Consider the following 22,422-nt stretch of genomic DNA (forward strand, 5'->3'; position numbering starts at 1 on the left):
TCATGTCCTTCCAGCTCCATTATTCTCTATATAGTAACACAGAAACAAAATATAAAGATAGTTTTATATAGCCTATTCTAGAATCAGAGAGTATAGTAAAGTAGAAGTGTTTTCTGTTCTTATGGGTATTTACAACTTCAAAAAGTATATACAGGCATAATTGAAGTACAGTAAAACTCCCTGTACAAAATACCACGCGCACACCAATGGTTTACCTGAACATACTGCTACCGCAGCTCCTACCTGGACATACTGCTACCGCAGCTCCTACCTGGACATACTGGTACTGCAGCTCCTACCTGGACATACTGCTACCGCAGCTCCTACCTTAGGAACGGACATGGAACGAGACAGGAACAGCGTCAGCATACAAGAAAACAAAGACAAAAAACAATCAATGCATCAGCATTGTTCTACCTGGACATACTGCTACCGCAGCTCCTACCTGGACATACTGCTACCGCAGCTCCTAACTGGACATACTGGTACCGCAGCTCCTACCTGGACATACTGGTACCGCAGCTCCTACCTGGACATACTGCTACCGCAGCTCCTACCTGGACATACTGGTAACGCAGCTCCTACCTGGACATACTACTACCGCAGCTCCTACCTGGACATACTGCTACCGCAGCTCCTACCTGGACATACTGGTACCGCAGCTCCTACCTGGACATACTGGTACCGCAGCTCCTACCTGGACATACTGCTACCGCAGCTCCTACCTGGACATACTGCTACTGCATCTCCTACCTGGACATAGTGCTACCGCAGCTCCTTCCTGGACATACTGGTACCGCAGCTCCTACCTGGACATACTGGTACCGCAGCTCCTACCTGGACATACTGGTACCGCAGCTCCTACCTAGACATACTGCTACCCCAGCTCCTACCTGGACATACTGCTCCCGCAGCTCCTACCTGGACATACTGCTACCGCAGCTCCTACCTGGACATACTGCTACCGCAGCTCCTAACTGGACATACTGCTACCGCAGCTCCTACCTGGACATACTGGTACCGCAGCTCCTACCTGGACATACTGCTACCGCAGCTCCTACCTGAACATACTGGTACCGCAGCTCCTACCTGGACATACTGGTACCGCAGCTCCTACCTGGACATACTGGTACCGCAGCTCCTACCTGGACATACTGCTACCGCAGCTCCTACCTGGACATACTGCTACTGCATCTCCTACCTGGACATAGTGCTACCGCAACTCCTACCTGGACATACTGGTACCACAGCTCCTACCTGGACATACTGCTACCGCAGCTCCTACCTGGACATACTGGTACTGCAGCTCCTACCTGGACATACTGCTACTGCATCTCCTACCTGGACATAGTGCTACCGCAGCTCCTACCTGGACATACTGGTACCGCAGCTCCTACCTGGACATACTGGTACTGCAGCTTCTACCTGGACATACTGCTACTGCATCTCCTCCCTGGACATACTGCTACCGCAGCTCCTACCTGGACATACTGCTACCGCAGCTACTACCTGGACATACTGGTACCGCAGCTCCTACCTGGACATACTGCTACCGCAGCTCCTACCTGAACATACTGGTACCGCAGCTCCTACCTGGACATACTGGTACCGCAGCTCCTACCTGGACATACTGGTACCGCAGCTCCTACCTGGACATACTGCTACCGCAGCTCCTACCTGGACATACTGCTACTGCATCTCCTACCTGGACATAGTGCTACCGCAACTCCTACCTGGACATACTGGTACCACAGCTCCTACCTGGACATACTGCTACCGCAGCTCCTACCTGGACATACTGGTACTGCAGCTCCTACCTGGACATACTGCTACTGCATCTCCTACCTGGACATAGTGCTACCGCAGCTCCTACCTGGACACACTGGTACCACAGCTCCTACCTGGACATACTGCTACCGCAGCTCCTACCTGGACATACTGGTACCGCAGCTTCTACCTGGACATACTGCTACTGCATCTCCTACCTGGACATACTGCTACCGCAGCTGCTACCTGGACATACTGCTACCGCAGCTCCTACCTGGACATACTGCTACTGCATCTCCTACCTGGACATAGTGCTACCGCAGCTCCTACCTGGACATACTGGTACCACAGCTCCTACCTGGACATACTGGTACCGCAGCTCCTACCTGGACATACTGGTACCGCAGCTCCTACCTGGACATACTGGTACCGCAGCTCCTACCTAGACATACTGCTACTGCATCTCCTACCTGGACATACTGCTACCGCAGCTCCTACCTGGACATACTGCTACCGCAGCTCCTACCTGGACATACTGCTACTGCATCTCCTACCTGGACATAGTGCTACCGCAGCTCCTACCTGGACATACTGGTACCACAGCTCCTACCTGGACATACTGGTACCGCAGCTTCTACCTGGACATACTGGTACCGCAGCTCCTACCTGGACATACTGGTACCGCAGCTCCTACCTAGACATACTGCTACCGCAGCTCCTACCTGGACATACTGCTACCGCAGCTCCTACCTGGACATACTGCTACCGCAGCTCCTACCTGGACATACTGCTACCGCAGCTCCTACCTGGACATACTGCTACCGCAGCTCCTACCTGGACATACTGGTACCGCAGCTCCTACCTGGACATACTGCTACCGCAGCTCCTACCTGAACATACTGGTACCGCAGCTCCTACCTGGACATACTGGTACCGCAGCTCCTACCTGGACATACTGGTACCGCAGCTCCTACCTGGACATACTGCTACCGCAGCTCCTACCTGGACATACTGCTACTGCATCTCCTACCTGGACATAGTGCTACCGCAACTCCTACCTGGACATACTGGTACCGCAGCTCCTACCTGGACATACTGGTACCGCAGCTCCTACCTGGACATACTGGTACCGCAGCTCCTACCTGGACATACTGCTACCGCAGCTCCTACCTGGACATACTGCTACTGCATCTCCTACCTGGACATAGTGCTACCACAGCTCCTACCTGGACATACTGGTACCACAGCTCCTACCTGGACATACTGCTACCGCAGCTCCTACCTGGACATACTGGTACTGCAGCTCCTACCTGGACATACTGCTACTGCATCTCCTACCTGGACATAGTGCTACCGCAGCTCCTACCTGGACATACTGGTACCACAGCTCCTACCTGGACATACTGCTACCGCAGCTCCTACCTGGACATACTGGTACTGCAGCTCCTTCACTCTGTCACGATTCCTCTCAAATGGCACCTTGTAGAGTTGTTTCATAGTCATTAGATTTTTTTCAAAAGTCTGTCTATAGTGGAAATGCCGACAGAATTGATTTGCCAAGATATGGTTGCCATTTATGATTGCACTTTGGATCTCTCTTAGCCTGATGGAATTGTTGGCTATGACCATGTTTCAAATGTCTTGTTCTTGCTGATGGTTGAATACTGCTGCTCTGCCACCAGCATGAGGTCGTTGTGCAGTCCTATATATGACATGTAGAATTCACCAAGAGATCGTGTTACAGATAGTATATTGTATTGAAATGATGCTGTATTACTGTGTATTCCTCATACATATCTTATCTTATCTTATACATATCTTATCATTGTGACTTTCAGACTTGCATTTACCTTTACAACTTTTCTGTATTGTTGTGAATGAAATGCTGTAACAGAAGTAAACAACGAGTGCATATTTACCTGATTTCCCTACTGAATGTTTGCACAATTGATGACTGTCACGTCTGCTCCCGCTCATCCCTCCCTGGCGCTTGAGGGCGCCAGGCTGCCCGGCATCACGCACTCCTGCCATCAATTACGCACACCTGCCTTCCATCGTCACGCGCTTCAGCGATATTGGACTCACCTGGACTCACTTATCAATCTGTTTATTACCTCCCCTATATTTGTCAGTTTGCCTGCTCTGTTCCCTGCTGATGCATTGATTGTTTGTTGTCTTTGTTTTCTTGTATGCTAACGCTGTTCCTGTCTCGTTCCATGTCCGTTCCTTATTAAATGTTTGACTCCCCGTACCTGCTTCGTCTCTCCAGCGTCAATTCCATGTGACACATGACACTGTGAACCTGTTTACATTAGGCTGTACTCTCTGACCAGCCTCTTCCATTGTAAGACCGTGGTTTATGACATGGTCCACAATCGTGGCTCTGATTTCATCAGGGACTCTTATTCTCTGTCTCCACTCTTCTTGGGAAGGCTTTCCACTAGATGTTTGAACATTGCTGTGGGGACTTGCTTCCATTCAGCCACAAGAGCATTAGTGTGGCATGGCACTGATTTTGGGCGATTTGGCCAGTCACAGTCGGCGTTCCAATTCATCCCAAAGGGGTTCGATGGGGTTGAGGTCAGGGGTCTGTACAGGCCAGTCAAGTTCTTCCACACCAATCTCTGCAAACCATTTGTGCACGTAGGCATTGTCCTGCTGAAACAGGAAAGGGCCTTCCCCAAACTGTTGCCACAAAGTTGGAAGCACAGAATTGTCTAGAATGTCTATATGCTGTAGAGTTAAGATTTCCCTTGACTGGAACTAAACTTTACATTTGGCACTATGCATTCGGGCAGGTAGCGTTATCATGGCATCTGCCAAACCCCGAATTGTCCTTCCAACTGCCAGATGGTGAAGCGTGATTCATCAATCCAGAGAACTAATTTCCACTCTAGAGTCCAATGGCGGCGAGCTTTACACTACTGCAGCCAACGTTTGGCATTGAGCATGGTGATCAAGCTTGTGTACGGCTGCTTGGCCATGGAAACCCATTTCATGAAGCTCCCGACGAACAGTTCTTGTGCTGACGTTGCTTCCAGAGGCAGTTTAGAACCCGTAGTGGGTGTTGCAACCGAGGACAGACGATTGTTACACGCTACGCACTTCGGCACTCAGCGGTCCCATTCTGTGGGCTTGTGTGGCCTACCACTTCGCAGCAGAGCCCTTGTTGCTCCTAAACGTTTCCACTTCACAATAACAGCACTTACAGTTGACCAGGGCACCTCTAGCAGGGCAGAAATTTGATCTGCCCCTGACTTGTTGGAAAGGTGTAATTCTATGAAGGCGCCACGTTGAAAGTCACTGAGTTCTTCAGTATGGGCCATTCTACTGCCAATGTTTGTCTATCGACTGTATACACCTGTCAGCAATGGTGGGGCGGAAAATAGCCAAATCCACTCATTTGAAGGGGTGTCCACATTCTTTTGTCAATGTAGCTTAAGTAAAACATTACATTTCACATCTGCATTCTTACAGTGTACAGATTTTAGTCCCAGAAACTCAAGGTTTGATTAAGTAAAGACCAATAGAGAGGCATATGTGAAAGGTGCACATCAGAGCAGGATAGTGTAGAATGCTGAAGGCTGTGAGCCACTCAAACCTTCCTCTCAAACCCATGTCTCCAGCTCCCTCTATGGCCTCTGACCCACACCCTGTATTACCAGACCTCAGAAGAACCTTCATTTACGTGACCTAACTCCGTGCTTGCCCGAATATGATCTCCTCTTCCTAAAGTCACTGGGTGTCGCCTCACATCAGAGAGACGAGAGTCGGGACAGATGAGTTTCCACATGAAGAACGAAACTGTCTGGCCAAATCCACTTTTCCCCCATATTAAAATGGGTATTTCCGAGCTGTCAGAGGGTCTGGGTTTTGAGTGTCTCTCCAGTGAAAGAGGACTTCGTTTCACTATAACTCCCTCCCTCTCATAACATGTGGGCAGCGGGTTCCCCATGGATCACAAACCAGCGCGGCGCTGGGCTGGCAAGCGGCTCACTTTTCACTTAGCTTCACGCACTAATTTACTGAGACCCGAGACTGCTCCGTGTCCGCGGTGCGATTCCCACGTTCCAGCTGAGAAAATATATCATTAGTCCCTTACCATGTAATAGTTGCCACGTTACGTTATAAAAGCTGGGTGTAAAGCAACATGGATCAAATAGGAGCTATTTCCAATGTGCCTCATTTTGACAGCATGCTGGAAGAAATGGTGGGACGAGAAACCAACGAAAGAAGGACATAACGTGGTGTTGAAAAAGCCCATTTTGCTTACTAAATAGTCCTGCGTGGCTGCAAGACAAGACTAAGCATTTCCATTGTGAATGTCTCCATAATGTAATAGAAGTGCTAGTGTATGTATGTCTTTACGAGTCTGTTTTCCCGAGTTATTTTGATGACTTAACTTTGCAAGCAAATTAAGATCTCAGGCTAATTCTAGTCAAGTAGGTAGGCTAGGCTTACAGTAGTAGTAGACAGAGGATGGAGATTCCACAACAAGCTATTTCCACCACTAGAGAGACATTGAATGAATAAAGGACGTTTATTGGCTTGCCTGAGGTTAAGCTTCTTACTTTACAGCATAGTTATGTAGACATGGTTTTTAGGTGCTTTAGTAGTGAAAAGGTTTAATACGTGGGGTCATTGACAGCTAAAATAAGAGCAGGTGTGTGTGTAATTCCCTTGGGTAGATAGATAGCTGAACAAACTTGAGGGCTGCTGTGAAGACCCTTTTTTGGCATGAGCACCACAGCTCTGAGAGGTTTTCACTTCACAAACATTTTTACAACTTCAACTGTAATCTACAACTGAGAAGGCCACGGCGCACAGCAAACTCCTCTAAACAACCACGCCACAGTGCCACACTAAATGGCTAAACATATCTGCCTCCATCAAGAAAGGAAGATATAAAACAGTTGAGCCTAACGACGTTAGCCTGTCGGGGGTTAATTAAGCAGTACAGGACCAGAGTTGGGGAAGCTACTCTCAAAATATAGTTTACCAAGCTACCAATTACTTCACACTAGAAGAAGTTAATCTACACTAAAGCTACCCATAAGAAAAATATAGTTTACTTAACTAAAGCTACTTTTACTTCATGAAAGATAAAATCATATAGAATTCTGTAATGTCATAGAATACAAATTGCAAGAACAGATCACTCTGCAGTCAGATGTTAATAGAATGTGTAATTTATCCCATTAAACACAAAAGCATTGTTTCAAGTGAGAATTAGGCAGGTCTGATGCCTGAAAAGGAAAGGAAATTATTGTGTTGCTCCAGAAGTTAGCTACACGCTACATGGCAAGAAAGTAATTAACTACTGAAAACACTACCAATATTTGAATTTAGTTCAACTACTGTACCACCAAGCTACTGCAAAATGTAGTTAAATGACTAGTTGAAATACATGTAGTTAGTTCACTACTCCCCAACACTGCACAGGACATAGTAAATAAGAGACCAACACAACTTGTGTAACTGGATGGATCCACATGGTGGCCATGATGTGACCAGCTCCTCTCACATACCTCACATACCTCTTCCATGCTCAGAGACCCCTGCTTAGAAGGTTGTGTTGTGTCTACACACTGTTCATCCCTCGAGCTTGGATTGTGTAGATTCTAAAGATGCGTTCAAGTTTGGCCGTGTCCCATTAAGGCTCAATTATGCGCCATGGGAAGCCATTTTCAAAAAATAAATAATTTTCCTTCGTTTCGTAATCACAAGTGCACAAGGCATTCATGTGGCAGCAATTTGGCCGGCTGACACTCAGTGGAGAGCGAGCCTGACCCCCTCTCTGCCCCCTCAAACCCCCCCCCCCCCCGACATCCTCTCAAAAGCCACATCTATAGGGCAGGAACCAGCAATGCACTAACTGGCAGCCCCAGCCCATTAATGGAGGGCAGTCTGGTGTGTGTGCAGGTCCTAACCAGAGGCTCTGGGCAAGCTGTTCCTAACCAGTACAGCCGCCTCCTCGGTAATGAGCATGACAGCCTATTGTAACAGTATTAAACCAGAAACATGTCACCCTGCTCAGTACCTCAGTAAACTCTATATACCACCATTCATACAGTCTCACATGGCTTTTTTAATGGATGCTTCAAACAAGCGTCCATGTTACTTAGCACATCGTTCAAAAACGTAATCAAATCAGCATGCTCTCCTTTTGTAATCCCTCATCCACATTTCATTCATATATCTTTTATTGGGGTTAATGCGATCATTAAAAAAAGGTATTGAATTAAAACAAAATCCATACACGCATTTTTATTGCATCCTCATATTATATTAAAAAAAAAGGAGAGCAGTTCCACATTTTGCTTCCTCAGTAGTAGAACACCGGTTTTTGTTAGTGCAAGTGCTCCCGTGAACTAGTTTCATTGCCACCGAATGAGAGAGCCCTTTGACACGGAGCAGAAGACATCATCCGCTTACAAGGTCTCACAATAAAAGCCATGCGTGCTGCAATAAGCTCTGCTTTGTTTCCAATACATCCACGTTAAAACATTTATTAGGCTAATTACACCGGTCTCCCATTGAATTCTCTTCCTGTGTTTACAGATGCCTTGGCAGAGTTCCCATGTCACAACGTCTTTTTATCCGTGGCTGTGCACATTGCCAGAGGAAGGAGGGAAAAGAAGCACATTAGCCTACAATGTGAATTATATTTGAGGAAATACAGCATACCATACGTGCGTGTATGCAAGCATGTGTGTGAGTGAGAGCGTGACCTTTGAACCAAGGAAGAGGCTGCTTCAACCAATGAAAAAACATAGATGAGAGCGGAATAACCCCACCCCCTCTTCCAACATTACTTTGACTTGCACATCCTCTAATGCAGGGATCATCAACTATATATAGATTCAGCCGCGGACCAATGTTTTTTCTTGAGCTGATGGTTGGGGGGCTGGATCATAATTACAAATAACATAATGTAGTGACTGCAAATTGACTGCAATAAGCTGTTGACTAAAATAATTTCAAAACTTGCTTACATTTGTATACGATCACCATTACGATCACTATTATGCACGGGAATACACATTTCCACATTTTTGGTCACTTGGATCTGATTTTTACGGTCTTTTATGTCCAAACAATGAAAATTATAAATATATTTGTTTTTAAATGGGGGGGGGGGGGCTTAGAAAACTTGGGGGGCCATATAAAAGTTGGGGAGCCCTGCTCTAATGGTTAGCAGTTTGCAAATTCTCTAGAAAACAAAATAATCCCTGGAGATGTGTATTCCTGGTAGCAAGACCTCATGCCTCAAGATGACATATTCTAATGGGACCATGTTGGATGTGAGGAGTAACTGTCACAGGTGTGACTGATGGCCCCTTTTCATTCAGCTAATGCAGCAAGCATTTTCATTGGACAATTGAACTGATTATGTGACTTCAATGTGCATAAAAACCTACTCTTTTGGTGTTCTAGGTGGCTGTCCACAGGAAGTGAATGCAGTCCACAGGTATGGCAGGTGCTTGTGTGTAGAGAGCTAATGGCGTGTCCTTGTGTGCAGAGAGCCAATGGCAGGTCCTTGTGTGCAGAGAGCAAATGGGGGGGTCCTTGTGTGCAGAGAGATACTGGCAGGTCCTTGTGTGCAGAGAGATAATGGCAGGTCCTTGTGTGCAGAGAGATAATGGCGGGTCCCTGAGTGCAGAGAGGTAATGGAGTCATTTGCTTAGTGCACATGGATAATGGAGTTGTTTGAGCTATGAAGAACTTTAGAAATTGGACACCTGCCTTCTGGGCTGCATCACTTCCTGTTTCCCTTTGTGTTTGGTTTGATGATTTCGGTATTTTAAACTATGCATTGTTTGGTCTCTACTTCACTCTGCCTGCTCAACCCAAATCCAAAAGAACCTCACTTATCCAACACTTGACATACCTTTTAGCAGGCTGTTTGTCTAGAACTCATTACTGGTGGACTCAGGTCTGGAAACGGTTGACAGTTTGAGCTGTGTTACCCAGTTGTGTTGTGCCCACAACCATGAGGTAATTCAGCCCTGCATTGACCTAGTGCTTTGTTGAATCTCTTGATAGCCTGTTGGTGATTTACCATATCAACCATCGTCAATGATTTGCTCCCACCTTCTAGAACCGTTTTGAGTTGTTTCAGGGAGAGAAACTTTTAGTCAATGTGGGTAGTGAATGGTTGTGTTATTTTTTTTTTGTTTTACCAGGACATCAAATCCAATTGTATTGGTCACATACACTTATTTAGCAAATGTAGCAAATGTTATTGCGGGTGTAGCGAAATGCTTGTGTTCCTAGCTCCAAAAGTGCAGTAGTATCGAACAATTCCCCACAAGACACACAAATCTAAAGGAATGGAATTAAGAAATATATAAATATTAGGACGAGCCCTGTCAAAGTGGCATTGACTAAAATACAGTATATGCATATGAGATGAGTAAAGCAGTATGTAAACATTATTAATAGGATCTGCCCCTTTTTTCAATTTTTGTCTAAAATGACATACCCAAATCTAACTGTCTGTAGCTCAAGGATATAAGCAAGGATATGCATATTATTGATACCATTTGAAAGGAAGAACACTTTGAAGTTTGTGGAAATGTGAAATTAATGTAGGAGTGTATAACACCTTAGATATGGTAAAAGATAATTTGTTCCTTAATTTGTTCACCAACAGGGAGATAGGGCTGTTGGCCAGGGTGGCGTGTGTGCTATTGTATTATGTTAGGCATGGATGGATCGCACCTCGCTGTTATAATGACCACTAAGTTCATTAATGGCATGGTATATAATTTAGTGAAAAAATGTATAGAAAACATAGACTGAGATTCAGTGGCATGGCCACACGAACAGATGCGTGACACGGATATAGGCCAGAGAGGTCAAGGCATTGTGTGTTCACACATTGTAATCAGCTGCCAGTTGCTGTGGCATATGTGTGATCTGTCTGATTGTGAGTGGTTGTCAAAGGCGTATGTGTGTGGGCACTAGTAAACCCATGGTCTCCATTAAGCCTATTGGTTTGGGGCTTAACCCCACCACAGAGACTGGAGCCTGCCTGCTAGACTCCCACTCTCATAGACAGACCTCAGAGCAGCCAACCATTGCAGGGGGTTGAACAGTACACTGCCATGCTTCGCGCCCAGACAGATGCCTGCTGTACACCCCCGTACCAGCACAACCGCTGCCAAGCCGAGCCACACAGGGAGACAGACAATGCAGTCAGAGAGCTAGGTCCGGCAGCTATCTTGCGAGCACACACGCGGGAATGCACAAACAGGCATGCACGCACACACACACAGACCATGTGGTTTATTTTATTTCACACAATGCATACAAGCCAGGCAGGCAACAGCAATTAAATGTCTGTCTCATTGGTTTGCTCCAATAAATCTGGCTCTATAAATCTTCACGGCAGTGTTTTAAAGTGAAGAAATTTCCACGCAGGGCAGCAAACTGAGGATCCCACAGGATGCTATCATTGTTAGTCATTTGATTAGCAGACAAAACATGTTAAACGCTACTGACGGTCCTGCTGGAGTACTTTAGTGAGGATTTGATAGTACAGCCTGAATATAGCATTTATATCTCTGCTCCGATGTATTAATTGCTAATTCCTCCACTTTCCCAGAGAATAAGTACATGCTATTGATTTATATCCCAGAAAATCTACTGTTTGTTTGTTTGGTAATTTGAGACTTGGTAGGTGGATTTGTTCAGCCTACTGTAAAAACAAATCACTGTGATAATTAGACGACCACATTAAAATACACACACACACACACACACACACACACCCCAGAGGGATGTAGCTTGTACATGTACTGAAATATCGCCTGTTCTGTTCACACACACACTTATAGATGAAAGATTACAAGCAATCTTTCCCTGTTCTAGAAGCAGAGGAACTATACTGCCTTGCAATAACCAGTGCCTTGAGATAATTATTAATTAAATTATTAATTTCAATTGATTGTTGTGGATAATGTGCAGTTATATGGATTGCGCTGTCTGTCAGGCTACCTCCCATTAGTCATTACTTTCATATAATTGATCACTTTAACCAAAAATAAGTCCTGAGTGTGAAATAGTGACTGAACCACAGATCACACTTCACACCCAGACCTGGGAACAATTGACATGAGGTCACGACCTCCCCTATGGCTAGTTGATTAAACCCATTTCTGAGACCCATCGCACAATGCAGCCAATAAAAGCTGGCGCTGGCTGCTGAAGAGGAAAGACGGGCAGGCGGGAGTCTGAGGGGGGGCTGATGGAGTGGAGGGTGTTCTATGGCTGGCTCCATGGCTCCAGACAACAGAGGAGTCAGGAGAGACAGCAGCCATGACACCCTGCTGCAGCCTGGCCCGGTTCCAGCCCAGACCCACACCTACCAACTCGAAGAGGAGACCCCCATCGCTGGCTGGAAGCAGGAAACAACAGGCTCCTTATTGCGGTGTAGATTATGTGTGGTGACGTTTGTGAGTGTGTGTGCACGCGTGCGTGCGTGCATATGTGTGTTTATGTGTGTGGTGTGACTGGATGAAGATTTCCACTCAAGATCCTCCAAATCGAGGCAGAGGTTGACTATGAAGCATGGAGCTGCATAATCCCCCTCTCAATGAAGGCATGGGGGAAGGTGGGGCGAGCATTCCAGGACAATGAGACCCCATTACCCTCTACTTTACTTATACCCTCCTAACCACCCTTAACCCCTCTCACCATGAATGCACGACTCTTGGCTCTCATGCTCAAATGGCCCCCCTGGAACCTGTGCTCCCCTACATGATAGCGGACACCCATTTCTTGAGGGGCCACTTGTGTCAGCTCCGTGGAACAGACATGGCCCTTTTGGGCCTGTGCAGGTCACCTTATATCCAACACGAGTGGTCTTAACATGGTTTAATGAGAGCTGTTGTTGATGAATTCTCCCTTGAAACCAGTGGTAACGCGGCTACTAGGCACATATAAAAAGTCAATGAATGGAGAAGGGCTGCCAAAAAAAGGGGGGAAAATAGTAGTCTTCGTGGACGTCCTTACCAGCTGGCTCCCGAGCTAAATACAGTTAGTTATGCCCATGGCTCTCTGTCTGCCTGTAAGGGGAATTGTTTGCTCTGCTAGGTAATCACTAATGTTTTTTAAGTGCACAGTATGATTCAGCTGGGGTCATAAAGACCATGTGTGTCACATCCTGAATGGAAGGACAGGGTCCCTGTGCTTATTTCCCTCAGGTGAAGGTAGGTGGAGGTAAGGGGAAATGGTTGTGTGTTTTCATTGTTTGGGCCTCACTGTTGATTTATTGAACTTGAGAAAAAAAAAGCAACACTCTCTCCATGGTGCTGCTGGTGGTGGTACACCATCAAAATGAGTCATTGGAAAGGAGAAGAGGAATGTTAGGTGAAACAGACCGAAAACGACTGCCAAGCCCCTAAGGAAACCTCATACCAGGTCAGGAATATAATATATTCTGCACCTGTTGAAATGTAACTAAAGAAACACAGCCCAAGGCAATAAGTCATATACAGTATATCCCCCTACTTGACAAATATCCCCCTACTTGACAAAGTCGAAGTCTGGACATGACAAATATCCCCCTGCTTGACAAAGTCGAAGTCTGGACATGACAAATATCCCCCTGCTTGACAAAGTCGAAGTCTGGACATGACAAATATCCCCCTGCTTGACAAAGTCGAAGTCTGGACATTACAAATATCCCCCTGCTTGACAAAGTCGAAGTCTGGACATGACAAATATCCCCCTGCTTGACAAAGTCGAAGTCTGGACATGACAAATATCCCCCTGCTTGACAAAGTCGAAGTCTGGACATGACAAATATCCCCCTGCTTGACAAAGTCGAAGTCTGGACATGACAAATATCCCCCTACTTGACAAAGTCGAAGGCTGGCCATTTGAAAGAATCAAACAGAACATGATGACGCACAGTGTAAACAGGAAACAATTGACTTCAGTAAGAATCATTAGGTTGGTCCATCTCTCTCCAGCAGTGGGGACAGATATAAGAGGTCTGACAGCTATAATCACGAGCACTGCCTAAGATAGCCACCTTCAAAGCCTCACTTCAGCTGCACTCAGGCAGAACACACCAGCATTAGCTATGGAGTCCCATTACCGGGCCTGGTCCCTTTCAATTACCCATCCGATTTGTCTCCCGAGAACGCAGAGAGAGGGTCACAGATAATTACCTTTTATTTACATATTTATTTATGCCTGTAATAAACGTGTTACTTAGCAACTTTTTCTTAATGAAGCCAATCTGCTTTTCAAAAGGATGTGGATACCGGATACCATTTTGCAATTATGAGGGAATTTGTCCGAATTTGGTGGATGAAAGACATGGCGTTTTTGCCTTCATTCTGTGCCTCTGCATATGATAGCTGACATATGGTAAACTTGTAGAAAGCCTTAGACTGGTTTCATTGTACCTACTCTGTGCGGCCTGCAACAGGCCATGCCAAGCGTCATCATAGCCCATGTGAACGCTAATAGTTCCAGATTTCCTTCAGCTCAAAGGGCAACCGATGCCCAATTATATAGTTATTAAACACAGCAAATGATTCCAACGTTTATTGTCCCGGGCAATGTTATTAACCCGCCGATGTCATAACTTCCACTTCTGCCATCTGGGGTTGGAACGAATGTGTCACTCACAAAGTGCTGCACATTTGAAGTAGCTGAAGAGAGGGACTGCAATATATGTATGCTTAAAAAACCTTAAAGGCGCTGCATGTTCAATCCGACATCTACATTGGACGTGCAGCATTTATGGTGATACAGCCTCTGCGGAAGTCAGGACATTCTTACTACTTGCGCTTCGCAGAGCAGCGCAGAGCTGTTGAGCAGAGCTGTTGTCGAGCAAGTGAGTTTGTGTTTATACAGGACCTCCCAACCCCACCTACCGTCAACCAATCATGTCAATTCGGAGCAATACGGAGCCCTCCATATTGTCACAACATTTGGGAGGCGCACGGCGATGCAGCGTGGAACTCAATTTGGCCTCTTCATGCCTCCGGAGGTTCTGCATTTGCGTCACAACCTCCTTTCGGAGCATAAATTGGCTTTGTTACCTGCAAGATACACCGTTCCTAAAGATATAGTCACCAAATTTACAAAATGACATGATTTGGGCATTTTGGTGACCTGTCAAAACTCGATATTAGTATACAATTTAGGTAAACTATCCCTTTAACACTACTTTACAGTATGGATCTCTAGTGTGCAGAGCCCACTGCGACATTTCCTGTTTGTGGTTTCACTTGTTGGGCCTTTGAAGTGGGCTTTAATAATAGGACTGAACTGAACTAATGAAAATGCACCCAGTCACATTAAAAGGGAGCGTCAGCCTCAACCACCTAACTATGTCCTTCACACACACACACACACACACACACACACACACACACACACACACACACACACACACACACACACACACACACACACACACACACACACACACACACACACACACACACACACACACACACACACACACACACACACACACACACACACACACACACACAGACGCTTCCTTTAAGCTGCCTCAAAGTTTACAGAAGTGGTTTCACTAATAAAAAGGGATCAGCCGGGCTACCTTCTGATGTCTGGGTGAACATTGATGCACTAACCAACATTAAAGAAACCCTGAATGCAGTTTCTCACCGACGACACAAATACACCCAGAATGGATGAAAGACAGAGGAATAATTGGAAACGGAAAGGTAAGGGAGATTCTCCAGTGTGCACTTAGTTTCCCCCCCACTAGACTTTGTGTAGTGTTTCAGTGGTGTTGGTGGTCTTCTCCTTAATGAATCCACTTCAATGCAGTTCATTCCCAGTCTGAAACAGTGACAGTCTGGCCCTAGGGATGACATCTGTAAATCGTTCATTAACTTTTAACCAGCAGCAGATGTCTTTTAAAACACTTAGTATTACTTTTACATTTCCATTCAGTCACTGTTCTGCACTCTAGGCTTTATGGATATCTCTCATTTCTATAAGGTGCATCAAAGATGATATTCCCCTTTTATGACAATAAGTACCCATACATTTCAAGGGGAAAGGTTAAGGGAAGTGTTAAGCTGTAAAAATGAAGAGTATGTCAAGCATCCTTCTCCGTGCTCCTTTCCAACACCTGTGAAAGACCATACTGTATGTTGAGGCCTTCGCCATTCCTAGCTGAGGCTACTGTTTCACTGCAAGAGGTTTGTTTCACTCCTTCTCCGAGAAGGCTACATGGACGAACCGGGTATTATGTGTTATTTGAGCATCAACACCGTCGCATCTTTCCCTCTGGAAAAATCATGTGTGACTTCAGAGGATTACTAGGAAAAGGAAGCCTGCGGTCGGTGTCTCCCAGGATGATATAGGACACAACGTTGTTTCATTCGCTACTGTGTGTCCATAAGCTGTCTGGCAGATACAGCCTCACATTTTTTAAGGGGCAATGATTACACAGTATGCATCACTAGGTTAATTAGCCATGACTGGCGTTAAACCTTTCTTGGCAAGCCAGCACATTTAGGATTTTTATACTTATTTGATGTTTTGAAACCCTGGAAATGAATGAGATCTAATGTGTGCTCAAATAAGGAGGGTGTGTGTGTGTGTGTGTGTGTGTGTGTGTGTGTGAAGGAAGCACAGTAGGCAGTTCTTTTGCCAAATCATGTGTAAGATAATGAGGGTGGAAATGAATGATACGGTGGTGACATCACAATGTGGCCTTGCACCATCCGTGAGGACACGTCAAGATGGCTTACAGGCCGTTCACAGTGACGTCATGCTGTCACGGTCAATTGACCATATCGAATCTCCCTGGCTCGAAGGCAGCTTGTGTCACGCAGTGCACATTGCATGATTGATATCACAAATGTTTTTCAAATTACATAATTATATACTAATGCGGGAGGGACAAGCTAAAGCTAGCGCTCCTAGCTGTCCATGAACCGTAAGACTGAAAAGCTACATCAACAGTCACATGAAATGTATTTTAATCAAACACATATGTACTCCTATGACCATATATTTGTCGAACCCTAAATATCAAACCTAAAGAATGTCAAACAAAGTACGCACTTTAGTTTTGCCGTTTTTGAAACTTTGAAATCAGTAGATGAGACCACATGAACGCGATGCAACACTCAAACTGTTTCGCATGACCAGACACAAACAAGAGGCTCTTTTAAAGATATCTGTATTGTGGGATTCAAATCATATTTCAGCACAGAGGAGTAACAGTACGAGACAAAATTGTCACCGAACACAAAAGTACAAAATAGAATCAATAAATAAATCAAATATATACCATATAAATGTAATAGCTATGTGTTGGCTATGTTTATTATTTCGTTTTCAGTCTTTTTTGAATCTGTAGCTTGGTATTACATCCTTTTCTCTGAAACATTTAGAACGCTGGGAGGAGTCAATACCGAAAATACAGTAATAGGTTTTATAATTAGATGAACTCATCAACTATGTACACATGAGTTTGTTGCCATGCTAAGTTTGAACAACTAACATGTCTTTATCCACAGCATACAGTTAGAGCATTAAAGCGGGTTCTGGACGTAAACATTTTGTGCTGAGAATAAAATACATTGCAACTACGCATGGTATTTCTTAACATGACTCTCAAAAAATGTACACAATGAACAAGAAGGCCATACATGGAACACTCCGCCTCCAATGAGGGAAAATAAGAGTTTGCTTTGAAATAAATACAGAAGAGTCTCAATTATTTCAAGATGTCACTTAATAGCCGTCACCCTTGTTGCTTCTGCCAAATCTCTCCTCTTTTCTTGATCATCCTCTCATTCTCTCTCTTCGCACGTTCTTCCTCTCTCCGTCAGAGTCGTCGTCTTGGCGTCTTTCATTGCCCCCATAGCTGGACCGTCACCACTATTATCAACATCCATCTCATTCCTCATTCTCCTGCTCTTTCGCGTCCTCCGTCTGTCAGTCGGTGTGTGTCGGTTTCCCCTCGTTGGTTTGTTCTCCCCAGACGTACATGGCGTGTGAGCAAAAGGAACGAGTGTTTCTAGGAGTTCTATGATGTCACAGTGGGGTCAAAAGGGGGGAGCTGATTGGCTGATCTGTCAGCGGCACACTACGATGCGGTACTCTGCGGTACGAGGGAAGCAGCAGAAGACAGAGAGAGACAGGGACAGAGGGCATATGTGTACTTTACTACAACCATAGACATGTGTAGGGTCATTAATATGGTGTAGTGTGACTGTGTGCTGGGGTGGGGGGGTGGGGTGGAGGTTTGTGGAGCAGCAGCTAGCAGCTTTGTGTTGTTTAGGTTCCAAGGGGTGGGGTGTGTGGGGGGGACTCAGTCCTCTACTGGCTGGAGCTCATGGAGGCCAGGTGGTCACTATGCTGATTCTGGGCCTGGAACCGGAGCCTCTGCTTGTTGGACTTCTTTGGTTCTTTGGGTCGCTGCTTCCCTGATCCTCCTGAAGCAGAAAGACAAGAGAGAGCCTATTAGAAGAGCAGTGCATCAATGTAAAAAAGGAACACAGTAAAAACCTTTATTCCATCCCTTTGGTGTCTCTCTAAAACCAGCTAATGTATATGTATATATATATATATACACACATATATACCATATATCTTGGTCCCCTCCTTACCCACTCAAAACCAGCAGAGCTATGCCACTGGGCAGAGCGGTTGGCAGCAAAATGTGCCTTTATTCAGCCCCATCACCTCTCTCTCTCTCTGGGGAAATTGCATAAAACTCTGTCAGAACTGGAAAGGTCCTCGTTCATAAGCCCAGGGTTAATGTATCTTAATGTATCCCAGTTGTCATTGGTGTGGGCAAAGCATGTTGGGAATCTGTGCTAATGGAACCGTGTGCGGCGGTACCTCGGTACCCATGGTTCCCTATGACAGAGGCTACTGAACCAAAAGGCAACAGTTTGGCTGCCAAAAGACACACATAATTTAACGAGGTGTGTGTATGTGTGTGAGTGTGAGAGAGAGAGAGAAAAATAAAGAGAGGGAGAAGTGATGGGGCTGAATGAAGGTTGGCTTCGGGTGGTGGTGGTGGTGGGGGCACAATCCTGCTGCCAACCCCTCTGCCCAGTGGCATAGCTCTGCTGGTTTTGAGTGGGTCAGTGATCTGAAGAAAAATAAAATCTGATGGGGGGAAAACTAGAGTCAGGCTTGGATGATGAGATGCTATCTGGATCCTGATTTGGCACAGCAAGAAACAAGGCATGCTATGGTTCGCCGAGGGGGGAAAACACTGAAAAATGCTACATAAATGGGTGTCTCAGCGGTAGGTTTACAAAACCTGGCTCCGTGTCCTATTATTGCACTTGTTCATGCCATTTCACTAAGGAAAATAAGGCTAAAGTGTGTAATATGTGGCAGAATTACCTCTAATTACCTTCTCATATGGCCTGGCCAAATGCCAGCCATTTAAAGCCGCCCAAAAAAAGTCTGGTTCAATTGAACATCTCAGCACCACACTGTAAAATATATTTTTTAATATTTCCAAGAAATGGGGACATATAAAATGTTCTGTTTTAGCTCTTTTAAACGAGAGTCATGTTACAGTTGCACAAATATCAACCAATTTCACTTCCACATTTCAGAGCCATTTCCTGCAATCAATTCAATCTAGCTAGCTATTTGTGGTCACCATCGGCCATTCCGAGGGCGAGAAATTACGTTGCCGACACGCAATATCTTATTCAAAAAAAATCCCCTCTTCAGACCATAAAAGGATTTAAAATCACATCTCATGGGGAAAACATACATCTTGCTCTAAACTTTCCGTGACCTCCAATTGAAAAACATTAACAGCAAAGTTGCTATGCTCGTTTAGTAAATGTCGCTTTCGATTCTTTGGGTGAGTTACAGTATGGTTACGACTGTTAGTGCACGCATAACGCTCAAGTCAATCCGGACCATAGGTTTCTTTTCCTAATTGCCATTTAAAAGAGGTCCTTTTCATTTGAAACAGTGTTGCTCTGCGCTCAAGACTAATTACATTTGATGGCAATAAAGCAAACATTGCTGTATTGAAAAGGCCTCTGTAGCTGGGCTAGGCCCATATGGGCCATTCCATGGAACCATTAGGCTGTCTGCGTGTTGTGCGAGTTTGCGTGTAGTGCAAATAAATGTGTGAGAGCTCACTTAAAGACCGACAGTATAGCTTTCCTGGATAGTCACGAACACAGAAAGGATATAATCCACACGGCTTTAAGATGTTTGTGAACTACATGACACTTGTCTTACACCACGCGGCTACAGCGTGTTCTTGGAAAAACAAGGGATTGCACATCTCCATGACATTATATAGACCGGGATTCTACGTCACAGAAACTGCTCATCTCATAAGACGTAAGTAAATTGTGTGAGTAAACACTTACAAAAGCTTGAGCTGTGCTTCATTTGGTTTGCCCCAGTACAATGTAACCAACGGATAAAAAAAAGAAGGAAGAGTCCCAAAATAGCTAAATAAATCGAGCACCCCTCAAAGTATTACCGTGACATATTATGTATTTGTCCCAGGTCTGAGGTCTATCTGCCTCACGTCATATCTCATTTATTCCAGGACAATGTGAACTGTAAAAACCAAACGTCCCGGAATGTCATCAGAACTGTCCAAGTGAGCTGATGAACATTTCTGTCTCTGTTTGACCTGTGTCCATGAAAGCATGGACTACGCTGGGTTCTATTTCATAATCAGAGTTCTCTAGGCTGACAGCTAGAGGGCAACCAATACCAAGAGAACATAGATCTTACCCCCTCTGCATCTGATATAAGGCTTATGAGATGGCACATCATCTCAGGGTCTGTCTCTTTCACATTTAGCATTTACCAGGACGTAACACAGAGTGAATACACAACGCTTTTATGATGGTATATTTACAATCAATGTAAACACTTAAGTTGATTATGCAAGTCAGAGTTCTTAGAATTATTTATTTTTTATTTACCAGGAAATAAATTATTAAGAAGTGAACTCAATTACTTTCCAAACAAGGAACAAATTCATAAATCTTAGAGCGAGTACAGATCATTTGTCTTGGAAGGAACAGAAATCTTCAAATAATTTGAGCTATTTTTGTTTTACCCCACACTGACCCAGAATTTAAACTTACTGCCAAAATTGAAGAATGGCTTTCATTTCAGAAAATACTTTCACAATTTTTTCCCCATTTTCTTTTCAGTTTTGGCCACATTTCGCATCACTTTTGCAATCCTTAATTGTATAATGTTTTTTTTGTAGAAAAAATCTGCCATCTAAAGCTTTGCATGTGGATGGGTTCATAGTCAGAGTAAATTTAACAAACAAACAAAACATTATAAGCAATTCAAAATGTTTTGTAGTTTTGAATCAAGAGCAGAAGCTGTTGTGGTGGCAGAGGATGACCCCACCATTATCACTGTGTGTGTATTATAGACATAGTGTGTGTGTGTACATTAGTATTTGTGCCTGTGTGTAAGTAAGCCCAATCTTGGTCTCACTGCATGAGCCAGGTCTGGTTCTGGTAAAGTTCTTGCTACCTGAAGAAAGCTCTGGAGTGCCCTCCAAGCCTGCATTGTATCTGTGTGTTTGTTTAAGACTAGGCTATGTACATGTGTGCCTGGGTGTGTACGCTCTTCCATATCAGCTCAAAGTCTGACAAATGTGTCTTGGACCCTCTAATGTCATATACAATCTTATCAGCTGCCAAAGCACCTGGGAGAGGCAGATTAGACTTCCCTGCATGCACTGGGGTGGGAGTTCCACCCTGACCTCCGCTGACTGGGACATTCCAGGACAAGTCCGGTTGAGATCCATCACTTACAATTTCTCTTTCACATCTCTATCTTTCATTCTCTCTCTCTCTCTCTCTCTCTCTCATTCACATCTCTCTCTTTATATCTCTGATGGTGGTTGAGACATAGCCAGATACCCAACAGGAAAGCAGTTCTGTAGGCCTGTTGTATAGTAACAATAACACTATGCTCTCTCTCTCAGGAGATATGCCCATGGCACTCTGAGTTGCGGTCCATTCAACTTGTCTAATTGAATAGCATTTTACACAGGGGAGAAGGACGGAGCCAAAACTCCCTTCACCTATCTCCAAATCCAATATCTTTGTTTTTGAGAACCGAATAAACCAGAGAAAATGTATTCCTTACGATGAGTGAGTGTTTGAATTATGTAATAAATAACGTTCTGTTTTTCCATCATTAGGTTAATGTTCTGTTCTTCACGCTGCCAAGAATGGGCTCAGTTCAATGAGGACATTGACAAAAACAGACCTTGATCGAGAGAGAAAAGAAAAGGGATGATTATTTCGAAATACAGACCTGGTAGCTGCCACTGTGGGAGTGTGTACCTGCATGCAAATCTATAATCGCTGAGGCCATGACCACTGTGTGTGTGTGTGTGTGTGTGTGTGTGTGTGTGTGTGTACTGACTGTCTGGCAGCACGGCCAAGTGACTTCATCCACCCAGAGCTCGGGCTCCAGCAGGCAGTGCACCAATCGAAGGCCTAATCTTATCTGCTCCGCTTGTGGTTGGAGGAAATCGATGGCACCAACCTCGAGAAGGCATTAAGACGAACGGTAAATGTGTTCCTCCCCTTGAAGTGAACCCTCTCCACTCCTTTTGTTACCTCATCCCGCCAGTAAACGCCGCCATCATCCCGAGAC

At 45.0% G+C, this 22,422-nt stretch overlaps 1 protein-coding gene across 1 annotated transcript in view; it reads right to left on the bottom strand.

The window, feature by feature from the left end:
- Positions 1-16,944: 16,944 nt before the first annotated feature.
- Positions 16,945-22,422, bottom strand: part of LOC110489798 (R-spondin-2) — a 79,223-nt gene continuing 73,745 nt past the window's right edge. The window contains exon 6 of the mRNA XM_021562721.3: positions 16,945-18,221. Within this exon, the coding sequence (XP_021418396.1) occupies positions 18,106-18,221 (116 nt within the window). The 3' untranslated portion in view covers positions 16,945-18,105. The remainder of the gene's footprint in view (positions 18,222-22,422) is intronic.

The sequence above is a fragment of the Oncorhynchus mykiss genome, chromosome 2, assembly GCF_057628025.1.
Source record: "Oncorhynchus mykiss isolate SJ-2025 chromosome 2, ASM5762802v1, whole genome shotgun sequence".
NCBI classification, from domain to species: Eukaryota; Metazoa; Chordata; class Actinopteri; order Salmoniformes; family Salmonidae; genus Oncorhynchus; species Oncorhynchus mykiss.